Here is a 12,762-nt window from a genome sequence, read left to right on the forward strand (position 1 = left end):
CCTCTTGGACTTTTTTCAGGTTAACATCTGTTGTCTAGCTTGCTTTTTTTTTTTTTAAATGATAGTTACTAATTAGTAAAAGCGTCAGCTGTGTAACCTGCTCATGTAATTCACTATGTTCTTATGGTGTTTAAAAAAACCAAATCACAACTTCTTGTGTGGCTGCTGCATGTTTTAATAGCCAAGTGCCTTGCTCTATTGGGATAGAAATGTTTTTTCTCAAATCAAAGATGTTAAGCCTTGGATTCTCCTGAGTTTGTTAAAGGCTTCCTCGAAAAGATATAAATCTAGTTCATTCACACAGTTTGATTTTTTTTGAGCTCAATGCTTGTTTGTTCAGTGCATTTCTTTTCCTGTGCAGCTGTCTGAAATCACAGTGCATATTAATGATTTAATAAGTCCTACCTTGAAGCACAGTAACTGAAGTCTGATATTTAATTTTTTTTAACTTTTCTATGTTTTTGATGATGTACTTTTTGCTTAAATGAGACATTTTCATATACAAAGATATCAAATATGCAGTTTTGGTCTAAGATAATTAAGTAGTTTAAAACTGACGCACATAATCCATGCAGACATTTTCTGACATTTATGGATAACTTTGAATCTTCTGTTTTGAAACCCTTTGTACAGTACAAATATTCTCAGAGTAAATGAGAAGCATTTTAGACCCTTAGAAATATATTTCTTTTGTTTGAGATCTGCAAGTATCCTTGTATGTGTAGGCAATATGAGTAGAGCAGTAAAGTAGTGCATATTATAGTTGATGTTTACAGAAGCATATTTTTAAAAGGGCAATTTTTTTATGAATAGTTTGCGTAGTTCTCACTTTCTAAATAAGCTCTGTAGCAAGTATGTACCATTCTCTAAAAAGCTATGAATCATTAAAGCTGTAACCAGCTTTTATGGATTATAAATCCAGATTAACTCTGCTCTCTTAAAATTCATGCTGTAATTTGACAGTGATTGAATCTCCATGAGATCTACAGTAGGCCTATAATTCTCCCTGAAAATTAGGCTAAATGCTTAGGACAAACTGTTGGTGCTATTCTGCTGTAATTTCAAGCACTTAAGTATATTTGTAATTTCTTCTGAACACAGCTTAATATGGACACTTTTGTACTGCATTTAGATATCCTGAAAGTAGCAATTCATATTTCACCAGGAAGATGTGCAGTTGCTGCATTACTGTATTGATGTAGGAGAGAGTTCAGTCTACCGTTAGGGAGCTAACCAAGTTTTATTTGTCTGAATTGCTATCTTTTGATGACTGCAATAGGAAAGCATGGTGAACAGGACAATAATTATTAGCAGGATCAATTGTAATTCACTTAATCCTCTGATTCAGGAGGGTCTGAGTATGTGCTTAAGCACACATTTAGTACCATTTACTTCAAGGGCTTAAAGTTAGGTCTGCTTAAGTACCTTACTGAATCAGAAACAACAAGGAGTCTGGTGGCACCTTAAAGACTAACAGATTTATTTGGGCATAAGCTTTCGTGGGTAAAAACCTCACTTCTTCAGAGGTTTTTACCTACGAAAGCTTATGCCCAAATAAATCTGTTAGTCTTTAAGGTGCCACCAGACTCCTTGTTGTTTTTGTAGATACAGACTAACATGGCTACCCCCTGATACTTACTGAATCAGGGCTGTAGTTCCTCAATTTATTCTAGTAGCAGTTGTGAGTAGGGTATTGACTTATTCAGCCTAAGTATATTTCACCCAAACAGTCTGAAATGACTAGCCCATCAAGGGAGACAGGTAGGTTTTGAGTGCAACATGTACAGCAAGTACCGTAGGTTGTGCCAGAGGAACAGAAAAATTCAGAAGTGGTGTTACATTCTGAAAGTGGAACATTTCAATTTGCCTACAGGGATAAACAGTACTAAAGACCGTTCTACCTCCATTGAAGTCAGACTGCCTCAGTATTCTCCAAATTCATAGTGCAAAAACAGCTGTAGCATCCAAACAGAAAGACATGTTCCAGGTGTGGTTAGTAGCTAGTGATATTTAACTTAAAACTTGTATCTGCAATTTATAAAATAAGTGTAGGTGTATTTGCAATACATAAAGACAAGGAAAGGAGAAGTAAAAAGCCCACTTGCTAATGAACTCAAGTGTACCACTAAATTTCAAATAAAGCAAGTCAGTTAGAGGCCTTAAGGGACAGATCGGGAGCAAGGTGGGTCATTCACTAGATTTCAGTCTCCCTACACACTCAGTACTAAAGTAGTATGAGGCTAGGCATTCTGATGCTGGACATGTTATGTGTTTTTGTTTTACATGTGCCTATTTCCAACCTGAGAGCAGTTTTTGTAAAAGTCACACTGACTCCTATAATTTGAATAGATCAGATCATTAGTCTCTCTCTAAATGCTCCCTGAACTTCAAGAGTGGACACAGTATTTATTTACTGTGTCCTAGAATGCTGTTGGCCAGTTAGCACGCTTTGTCCTGGAGCAACGTTCATACGGGGCAAGTGAAACATTCCCTATGGTGTCAGTCTGGGTTCAGTGACCACAGTGTGTTAAATAATTTAAGGTCATGCAGGATTAAAACCATCGACCATTTTTTAAAGTAATTGCTCCTACAATTTTGCCATCAACAACCATTTGTTCTATAAAAACACCAGGAGGTCCAGCGGGTGCTAGTTACCTTAAGGTGGATTGCCACTGGCGGAAAGAGCTGCATCACAGCTAGAACTAGGTGGTGAAGATGGTGGCTGCTCAGCTGGTGGGTTTTTAAGCAGTCCTATTACTCAATTTTCAGTACGTCAGATCAGCTGGGTACTAGGGGAAGAAAGTCAGCAGAGAGGAGCTCAGCTGAAATTTGTATTAATACTGGTGGTAACTAAGTTTGTCAGTTGTCTGAACACTTCCTAGGTGGGGGGGAGGGAGGAAAGACTGTCATGCAGTCACTGCAGATGAATAGTCTCTAACTTCTCCTGGAAAAGAATTCATGTTGTCTAATGTAGAGTGCCGCACTGGAGCCATGGAGAACCTGACTTTCACCAGTGCTGAGCACTCCAAATGTAGTCACAAGGGGTTGTAGGTGCTTAGCTCTGAAACTCTTGCCCTGGCTGTCCCAAGCCCGCTCAACCAGCCACCCCAAAACAGTGGACATCTTTGAGAATTTTGGCCACATTGTAGCTTGTACAGCTAAAAAGCTCGTAGGGCTCATCTACATGGAGAAATGCAGGAAAGTGACTGAGTTAACTGAAAGTGTGGAGCTAAAGTGAATTAAACCTGTAGGTGGGCCTAGTTGACTGTGGCTTAGAAATGATGTGGACTTAGTTCACTGTAGCTTAACTTACAGCAAACTAAAGCCACTTTACTTCTACATATCCATACAGGGGCTTCCTACATTTCAACTTCCACACATTAACTTCACATCTTTAGTTAATTTAGTCTTCACCTTCCTGAGTGTCCCTGTGTAGATGAGCCCATAAGGTCTTGTCTGATAATCCTCACTCAGCCTGGGGTTGTCACTGCTCGTAGGGTGACTGTCAGTAATGGCTGCAGGGCTGCTTGCCAGGTCCTTCCACAGAGCTGTGGCAGAGTTTATAACATGTGCAGAATATCTATACACAAAACACCAGACTCCTTGGGTTAGCTTTTTATTTGTACAATAAGGGAGGTAGCTAGGAGTGGGGAATGTAAACAAGAATATCACTCCAAGCAAGCAGATAAGGTTATAGGCTTGTAGCTACAAGCCTATAACCTTGAGTGCAGCTGGACTTTCCCTCACTACCGCGCTAAGGAAGATGAAAGTGTAATCTTAGGTGAAATGAAGACAGACGGAGAGTAGACAGATGATTCAGCTGATACAATTTACAAAACAGAAAAAGGAGCAGCAAGAACTAAAACTTACCACCAGTTTACTCTCACTTTAGCTCATATTTTACTTAAAGGCTGGGAATTGCAGGGTACAAACATCATCTTATTACAATACAGACAAGCAGCAAAAAGTCATCACTACTTTCACCAGCCGTCACCTCATCCCTTTAAATGAAATGGAGCCAGCAGTTGTTACTTACATAAGCCACAGTAGAAAGTTGAAAACAATAGAAGAGATGCAGGGAGTTGTTCCTCATGTGAAATTAAAATATTCTAAAATAAATTACCACCACCAAAGCAGTCCTTAGTTGGATTTTTCTTGTTTGTTATTTAACAAACACTTATACTAGTGCAAAATAAAATAGCAGCATTTATATGCAAGTGGGATTTGCCAGTGTAAACACTTATCACGTACAATGCACATAACTGAGAGCTGCACATAACTTAAACACACAACATTTTCACAAGGTTTTGAAAGTGACAGTCCCTTAATCTTATTAAAGTGACAGTCACTCAACCATGACTGACTTTCTTGGAAATATTTAAGGGGCTGAAGTTTACACTGTTAGTCATTTCATCTACTGAGTCCAAACCTATTACACATTTAAGGACATGAACATTTGTTCAGCCCTGGGGTCTGGTCTACAAAAAAAACTTGGACCGGATTCCTAAAACCAACATAGCTATTTTGGTACAAGTCTGAGTGTAGCCACTTATTTCAGAATAAAAGCAGCTAAAGTCAGTAACAAACCAAAACACCCCCAAAATAATGAAATCAGCTTTAATTCATACTTCTATTTCAATTCAAATGTGTGCGTAGGCCAGCCCTTCAAAGCCAAGTTCATGACTAGAGCATGTTCAAGCCCTCATCTTTTGACTGACTTTTATAAGACTCACTCTAGAAACCTGATAGAAGACTTCATGCTTGAGTGGAGAGTTGCATTCCTTAAGACTGCAAAACCAATCAATACATCAGAATCCAATGCACTTGCCTGCTTGCAAAATTATGATTTTTAGAACAAATCAAAAGTTATAAGCTTTCCATTTAACTTTGTTTCTGATACCACCACACTGTAGTCCACTGGGTATTTGACAGACTAGATTGAGAAAACTTTGACATTTGAAACAGCTGAAATTGTAATCAGCCTTGCTGCCAAAAATGGCACATGAACCACATTATCTAAAGTACATTGTTTTCATGTTAGGATCACTTAGAGGCTGTGTTTAAGGAGTATCATGAGGGTTACTCATGTCATATTCCCACCCAGGAATTGAGAACAGAATTCAGAAATACAGCAAGTCTAAGTGGTAGTGTCTTCCTGTGGGCAATACCAAAGTAAAATACTTCACATATTCCTAGCCTTTCCTATCAGAGTGAGGCCAAATACTAACTGAAGTTTACAGCTAACATTTTCAAACATGAGTGCTTAGAATTAGTCACTGACATACAATATGCCAGAGTGAGGCCACATTTATGTAAGTGTCTAACTTTAGGCATCCATGTTTGAAGAGATAGACCTCTGTTGAGCTACTAATTGCTAGAGATCTGGGAGGAGATTTTCAGATTCTAGCTATGGTGTCTTTGAGAGGAGCCAAGCAGTTGTAGGCATGCTTCTGCAAGGGAAACAACTGGTTACATTACATGTTAGAGGGGAAAAAAAAAAAAAACTAACTTCTCACAGTCTTTACTAAGCAGCCGTAGAGGTTTACAAGCCAGAACTCAGACTACAAATCAGGCTGGATTTACGGTTGCTGCACAGCACAGGTCATGTTCAAGCACCAGGGATTTGATTGCAAAATTTCCACAAGCAAGGTGACCAATCCGTTCCGATTCTTCCCGCTCTGCTACCGTCGTCGAATGGGCTTGTAGACGCATACTGCCATCAGGATCATGGTGATTAACAGGATACTGAAAACGCTCCCCATGAGCACTGCAAGAGGGAAGAAATGGCAGGTGTTGAATAGGAGGGAAAAGGTTAGGTGGGTGTATGTTTATCTTCCAATTTAGTGCATGTCCTAAACTGGTGACATCAAAGGTCCTTCTGTGAATTTGTCAGGAGTCCCTAGGTATCACCCAATTCCCAGTGAAGTCAGTTTTTCCCTGGTCTATAATGGGAGTTGGACCACACCCCTAATTTGCCTTTGCATTCTGGTCAGATTTTCACCCTTTTAAAGCTGCATGTGAACATTTGCCCTCACCAGTGTTAATTAAATATATGCCTGGTGCACACACATGGGCCATTAATCACTCTGAATGTGCCCCACCACCCACTTGCCCTGGAACACTTGCTTGTATTTTTTGCTAGCGTTATCAAGCAAAATAAAGTGCTGCTTGTTTCAGTTCATCTGGAATAACAACGTGTGATTACTGAGAGGGGGTGGCTACAGGCAGGATTTTAGTACTTATTAATTCATAGAATTTATGACCAGAAGGGACCATTATGATCTAATCTGACCTCCTGTATAACAAGCTGGAGATTTTTACGCAGCGATTCCTGCATCAAGCCCCATCACTTATGGCTGATCTACAACCTATCATTTAGAAAGGGCCAGTCTTGATTTAAAGACTACAAGTGATAAAATGCACCCATACCCTAGATAAACTGTTCCAATGGCTAATTACACTCACTAAATAATCTGCACCTTGTGTCTAGCTTGAATTTGTCTATCTTCAGCTTCCAGCCATGGGATCTTGTGTCTTTATCTGCTAGAATGAAGGGGCCTTTACTACCAGAGATCTCTCCAGTAGATACGCATAGCACCTCTGAACCTTCTCTCTGATCAACTAAACAGACTGAACTTTAGTCTCTCACTGTGATGCAAGTCTTCCAGACCTCGAATCATTCTTGTAGCCCTTTTCTGAAGGATTTCCAGTTTGACAACATTCTTTTTCAAATGTTGACACCGGAACTGGACACACTATCCCAGTAACCGTCTTCCAAATGCCCAATACAGTTGTAATAACATCTACCAACTTCTACTCAATATTCCCCTGCTTATACAGCCAAGGATTGCATTTGCTCTTAGATACCACATCACACTGCAAGATCACATGTAACTGATTATCCACCATGACTACCCTCCTCCCTATCCCCAACCCTGCAGTCCTTTTCGGAGTGACAGTCCCTCTTTTTGTCCCAAGTGAGCCTAGTTTCCCATGCAATCCAGATGGCTCTATAGATCAGACTTGCTCTTACATTTTTTTTTTTTACTACTCCACCAATTTGTGTCATCTGCAAACTTTACCAACAATCATGTGTTTTCCTCCACATCACTGAAAAAGATATTGAATATCACTGGGCCAAGAACTGATCCCTACTAGACCCCTCTAGAAACATCATCACTAGAATGATGGTTCCCCATTTATGATTACTTTTAGAGAACTATAAGTTATCCAGTTTTTAATCCATATAATAGGGGGTGCATTTTATTATTGGATAATACCATATGGTCATCCCAATTTAGAAAATCCTATCCATCCCCTCCCTCCCTCCCATGTGAAGCTTTATGGGCACATAACATACACTTAGTTCTCCTACAGGCTCCAACTGCAGTAGCTGAAAATTTACAACCAACTTGTATTTTACCCTGCTCACTACTAGCACATTATCTTTCCTCCCGACTTGCTGCTCTCGTTTTCAGATGCTCATTTTTTCCCCACAGTCTATTTGATTGTTGCTATTAGACAATTTGTCACATGAAGAACATCTCCTTATCAACCGTGTATTTCCTAGAGATAACATTTCAAACGAAACTTTAAAATTACTTCACTGGCACATACAACACAAAGACTTCTGCTTTCAGAAACCTTTCATCTAATGTACACAACAGCCAGAGAGAGATAAGAACAGAACACAACTTGAGTGGCTGGCATCCTTTTTATTCCACAACAGTTTTGTTCCCTTGTTCACTTCCGATTTTAATCTGATAACTAGATGAGACTTTCTACTCACACCTAACTGCTGTTTAAACTAGCAACAAGATGGGATGCTTATGCTGGATACTCACTGGTGTGGATGAACAGGCCCTGCCCTGAGGGGATCAGTTTCCAGTTCCAGTGACCTCTGATGCCATTGCTACCATCCCCAGGAGGGTGAAAACTACAGCATTCCCAGATCAGGGCCACCTGGGACTCCAGATCTGCCAAACATATAAACTGGGTAGCTGTAAAACACAGCTTGTTAGATTAATGCATCCATGGCTGTATGTATACAGACAGTCACCAGCTACTCGAGCACCCACATTGTCAGCAGCAAACTGGACCTCAATTCTGTGACAACTTCAATACATTTTTAGAATGGAGTTTTTTATTGAATGTCCGGAGTGAAAAAAATCCATCAGTACATCAGCTGTGAGTAATTTTTATATTTAAATCTAGTCTTATACTAGCTCTACATTTTCGGTTTTCAAAATGCCACATATTTTTAGGTTCCAGAGTCCACACCTAATTAGATGAATGGGGCAGCTCATGGCTCTCAAGGTTATAGTTTCAGGCCATCTTCAAACTCAGGAAAACAGCACTGTCTCAGCTTACTATTCTGAGGTCATTTTTGCAACAACCATGAGGGCTAGGTTTTTTTAAATGAAATCAAAGATTCTGGAGCCCAATTCTGCAACAAGGGATGAATTTTAAGGCTGTGGAATAGGAGGGTCCTCGGCTATATGGACACAGGTGGGCATGAGGGATAGAACCCAGAAACTTTGGCTCAGAAAACCCCTAATGCAACCCATAGAACTATTTGAGCTAAAGAATTTCATAAAAAGAACAGGAGTACTTGTCGCACCTTAGAGACTGACACATTTATTTGAGCATAAGCTTTCGTGGGCTACAGCTAAAGCTTATGCTCAAATAAATGTGTTAGTCTCTAAGGTGCCACAAGTACTCCTGTTCTTTTTACGGATACAGACTAACACGGCTGCTACTCTAAAGAATTTCAGTTACTAACCCTGTGATGGTGTTTGGGGTACCCAGGACTGCGAGTGTCCTTGTTGCTCGCCTGTCTCCTGTGAGAGGGAGACTAGCTTGTGCTTAACTGAGTGTAAGCTCCTTGACACCACCAGCCTGTTAGCCACCTGAACAAAATCTCCTCTGGGCAATGCCAGCCCTTACTTTACCTGACACTAGTAGGTGCACCCCAGTCCCTAAACCCCTTCGAAGCATTTCCCTGTAGTCCAAACCCTTCTCCACTGAACACTCACTGAAATACCAGGTCCGCTGTCTCCACGGTAACAGAGTACACACCAGCCTGACTGATTCATCTCACAATCAGATCATAACTTAATATCACAGCACCGAGATTCAGTTTCACTAGAAATGTGAGTAAGTTTACCAAAGATTCAAGAGATAATGAGTAAGAATAATGGGAACAAAAGGGTTACATATAAAACAAAATCATAACACACTTTCTAGAGACTAAACTTAACAGGCTAACCTACTGTCTAAAGAAGATCTATTTAACCCAAAGTCTTTTTCAACATCTTCCACCAAAGTAGGCAGAGATCTTGTTTTCATGAATGTAAACACGCTGACCATTTACTTTCAAGATGCAGGATAAAGGTCTTGTCGTCTTCTACTTATAACCCCAAAGTTCTTTGTCTCCACTCCAAGATGGTAAAAAAAAAAAAAAAAATTGCTTGTTTTTCCTTTGTCCTGCTTCTTCCCTGTTGATTTCGTATGTAGATGTGCAGCCGTTGTGTCAAACAGAAAACCTATTTGTCATCTTTGCCTTGATACAGGTTTTTAAACACATTTTCAGTATACATGCATAACTCCTGGCACAATATCTGTACATTCAACTAATAATGACTAATGTGACCCTGGCTTTCATTTAAGACCTTACAAGGCTTTGGTGAACTAGAATGTACATACTAGAATCAAGATATTCTTGTAACCCCCTTGCTGGCTGGCACTAAGGGGTTCTTAGGATCACAACCCACAGTGGGCCTGCAACCACTAAAGGAGATATACCTGCCTCCTAGAACTGGAAGGGACCTTGAAAGGTCATTGAGTCCAGTCTCCTGCCTCCATAGCAAGACCAAGTACTGCCCCTGACAGATTTTTGCCCCAGATCCCTAAATGGCCCCCTCAAGGATTGAACTCACAAGCCTGGGTTTAGCATGCCAATGCTTAAACCACTGAGCTATCCCTTCTTCCCCCCCCGCCCCCCAAGCTCTGTGGTGCATACACACACCACCTTCCCCTCAGCAGGCTACATACTCCCCTAGGTAGGCACATTCTTTGTTTCAGAAGAAGGGGAAGACGGAGGCTGGGGTAGCCTTGGATACATCAGACCCAGGGGCGGCTCTATGTATTTTGCGCCAAGCACGGCAGTTGGGCGGCTTTTGGCGGCGTGCCTACAGGAGGTCCGTCTGGTGACGCGGATTAGGGGGCATGCCTGTGGGAGGTCCACCGGTCCTGCAGCTTCGGCGTACCGCCGCCAAATTGCCACCGAAGCCGCGGGACCGGCAGACCTCCCACAGGCATGCCGCCAAAGGCTCCCTGACTGCCGCCCCCACAGCAACCGGCAGGCTGCTCCCCACGGCTTGCCGCCTCAGGCACGCGCTCGGTGCGCTGGTGCCTGGAGCCGCCCCTGATCAGACCCTTCCTAACCAGACCAGCCTTGTCATAGGGCTGACTCAGGTTCACTTATCCAACCTGCTCCTCGGTTTGCAATGGCTACCCACACCCACTTGGAGATAAGCAGAGCTGTGAGGAGAATGGAAATTCCATTTCATGGAGGCTTTGGGGATTTTGAAATTTTTTTCATTCCAGTTAGGAACAAAACCTGAAAATTTCAAAATTCTCCAGAAATAGAAAATTAAAATAAATTAAAAAAAAAAAGTCAGGTCAATTGAAACATTTCATTTTGCTTTTGACTTTTAAGTGTTCTAATATAAAATCTAATGCAAAATAAAAGCAATGCAAAACAGAACGTTATTTCAAAAGGAAACTCAAAACATTTTGTTCCAAGAATGTCAAAATATGATGTTTCCATTGCTCACAGCTCACAAACCTACAAAGGAACTCCCGCCATAGTTTGTAAATATTAGAACTTTGAACTTGAAGGAATCAGTCAGTCAGGAGTGATTTACATCATCCAGCTTCAAGAACATTAGACTGTACTCCCCCAGGGCACAGACTGATGAGTCTGCAGGTTTTGAGGTGAGGTCAACAAGGGGAAGGTGTCCCTCGCAGATTATATGTATTTATCAAATACCTATCTGGTTCCTCAATGCGATTCTTCTCAGTACAGCTTGAGCAACCGCTGCTGCCCACGTCACAGAACCGGCCATCAATGTACGAGTCACCTGACTTCAGTCATCTCAGAGATATCAAGGAGTAGGCCATAGAAGACACCCTCTGGAGATGGTCTCTCCAGACTTGGGGGCACATTGCAACACAGGGTGAGGGGAGCTTGCCCTGCAGGTGTCCGTGCTGTACCTAGTGTGTACCGCTGTGCAGGACCTGCTGATGTCTTCCATTCAGGCTGACATCATTTCAAAAGGTTTAACAATCAAAGCAGCAGCAGCAGGTTTGGCTGTCTAGGCTAGCTCTGTGTGCACTTACTGTGCTGTATATACACAATAATAATCCACATGGCGCTAGTAGCCACAAGGGAAGAGGGAATAGCAGACGACAATCTCACAGCTGGGGAGAAGAAAACCCACCAGCATGTCAGGGTTGCCCTCTCCTTCCTTCCTCACTGTGAAAAATGGGTCAGTGCTCCAGTTGTGTGGAAGACAGAAGTTATATTTTGGGGACTATTTTGAGACTTTCCAATACGTTTTCACCCCAATTAGGACTCAACCCTGCAAAGTTCAACGTTCTCGATTACAGAAAACTCAGGGAAAAAAATTACTTTAGTCCAAAGCAAAATGTTTTGTTTGGATTTTGACTTATTTTATATGTATAATACAATACAAACTAAACAAACCAGAAATCAGTGTTCTGGAAGGAAAAAACCCCAGAGCATGTAATTCCCCGAAGAGTGGGAACACCCTATTCTGACAGGGTCAGAGCTGCCCCCCAGTGAAGTGCCGGGGGGCGAGCGGGGCGCTCTGAGGGGGGCGGAGAGGGCCGGGGTCTCTCCCAGGCTTGGCGAGCAGTTCGGGGGGGCCAGGCCCGGCGGGGCGATCGCAAGGACCGGGCAAGGCCTGGCGACTGCAAAGGGCTCTGGGGCAGGCAGCGGCGCTCCTCAAGCCCCCGGGCCAGAGGCGACTTACCTGCCCGGATCCCGGGACCAGCTCCCCCAGCCGCCCGCGCCCCTTCCCGGGAGGGGCTCCCCGGCCCGCGCAGGCGGCTGGAGAGGCCCCTCCGCCGCGGGCTACCGGGGAAAGGGGGCCCCGGAGAGGGGACGGGGCTCGTCAGGGGACCCAGCGTCCGGCCCCCGGCGGGCAGAGCAGCGAGACAAGCCCGGCCCGGGGCGGGGAGCGAAGGGGCCTGGAGCCCGAGGGCGGGGCGGGGAGCGGCCCGGCCCCTCCTTACCCAGGTTCTGTCTCCGCAGCACGGCGTAGGGCCGGCTCCGCTCCGCGGGCCCCGCCGCCCAGCCCGGCCCCGCCAGCGCCAGCAGCAGCGCGAGCCCCCAGCCCGGCCGCGCCCGCCGCCGCCGCATCTTCCCGGCGCCTCCCGCCCGGCCCGGCCCGGCCCGGCGCGGATAAGCGGGGAGGGGAGGCGGGGCGGGGCGGGGCGCTGGTCTGTCTGCTCCGCTCCGCTCTGCCCTGGCTCCCACTGCCCGGCCTTCCCTCAACCTCCCTCATCTCCCTTCCCTCCCCTGCCTCCCTTCTCATCCCCCTCCATCTTCCTCCCTTCCCTCTTCATCTTCCTTCCTTCTCATCCCCTTCCCTCCCCTGCCTCCCTTCCTCATCCCCCTCCATCTTCCGTCAGTCCCTCCCTCTTCCTCCTCATCTTCTTTCCTTCCCCCCCATC

At 43.8% G+C, this 12,762-nt stretch overlaps 1 protein-coding gene across 1 annotated transcript; it reads right to left on the bottom strand.

Annotated features, from left to right (window-relative positions):
• Positions 1-3,600: 3,600 nt before the first annotated feature.
• C16H12orf76 (chromosome 16 C12orf76 homolog) lies at positions 3,601-12,522 on the bottom strand. The gene is made up of 2 exons (XM_054006755.1): positions 12,322-12,522; positions 3,601-5,767 (listed from the first exon to the last, which is right to left on the bottom strand). Exons 1-2 carry the CDS (start codon positions 12,446-12,448, stop codon positions 5,682-5,684), a joined length of 213 nt encoding a protein of 70 aa, XP_053862730.1. The 5' UTR covers positions 12,449-12,522; the 3' UTR covers positions 3,601-5,681.
• Positions 12,523-12,762: the final 240 nt, after the last annotated feature.

This window comes from Malaclemys terrapin, chromosome 16 (assembly GCF_027887155.1).
Source record: "Malaclemys terrapin pileata isolate rMalTer1 chromosome 16, rMalTer1.hap1, whole genome shotgun sequence".
Classification (NCBI taxonomy): Eukaryota; Metazoa; Chordata; order Testudines; family Emydidae; genus Malaclemys; species Malaclemys terrapin.

Bases quoted from the DNA above. Each gene is read 5' to 3' on its own strand.
- C16H12orf76 (XM_054006755.1), bottom strand. From the start codon at position 12,448: ATGCGGCGGCGGCGGGCGCGGCCGGGCTGGGGGCTCGCGCTGCTGCTG. The intron at 5,768-12,321 runs GTAAGGAGGGGC...TCCCTCTTGCAG, and splicing joins GCTGCGGAGACAGAACCTGG to TGCTCATGGGGAGCGTTTTC.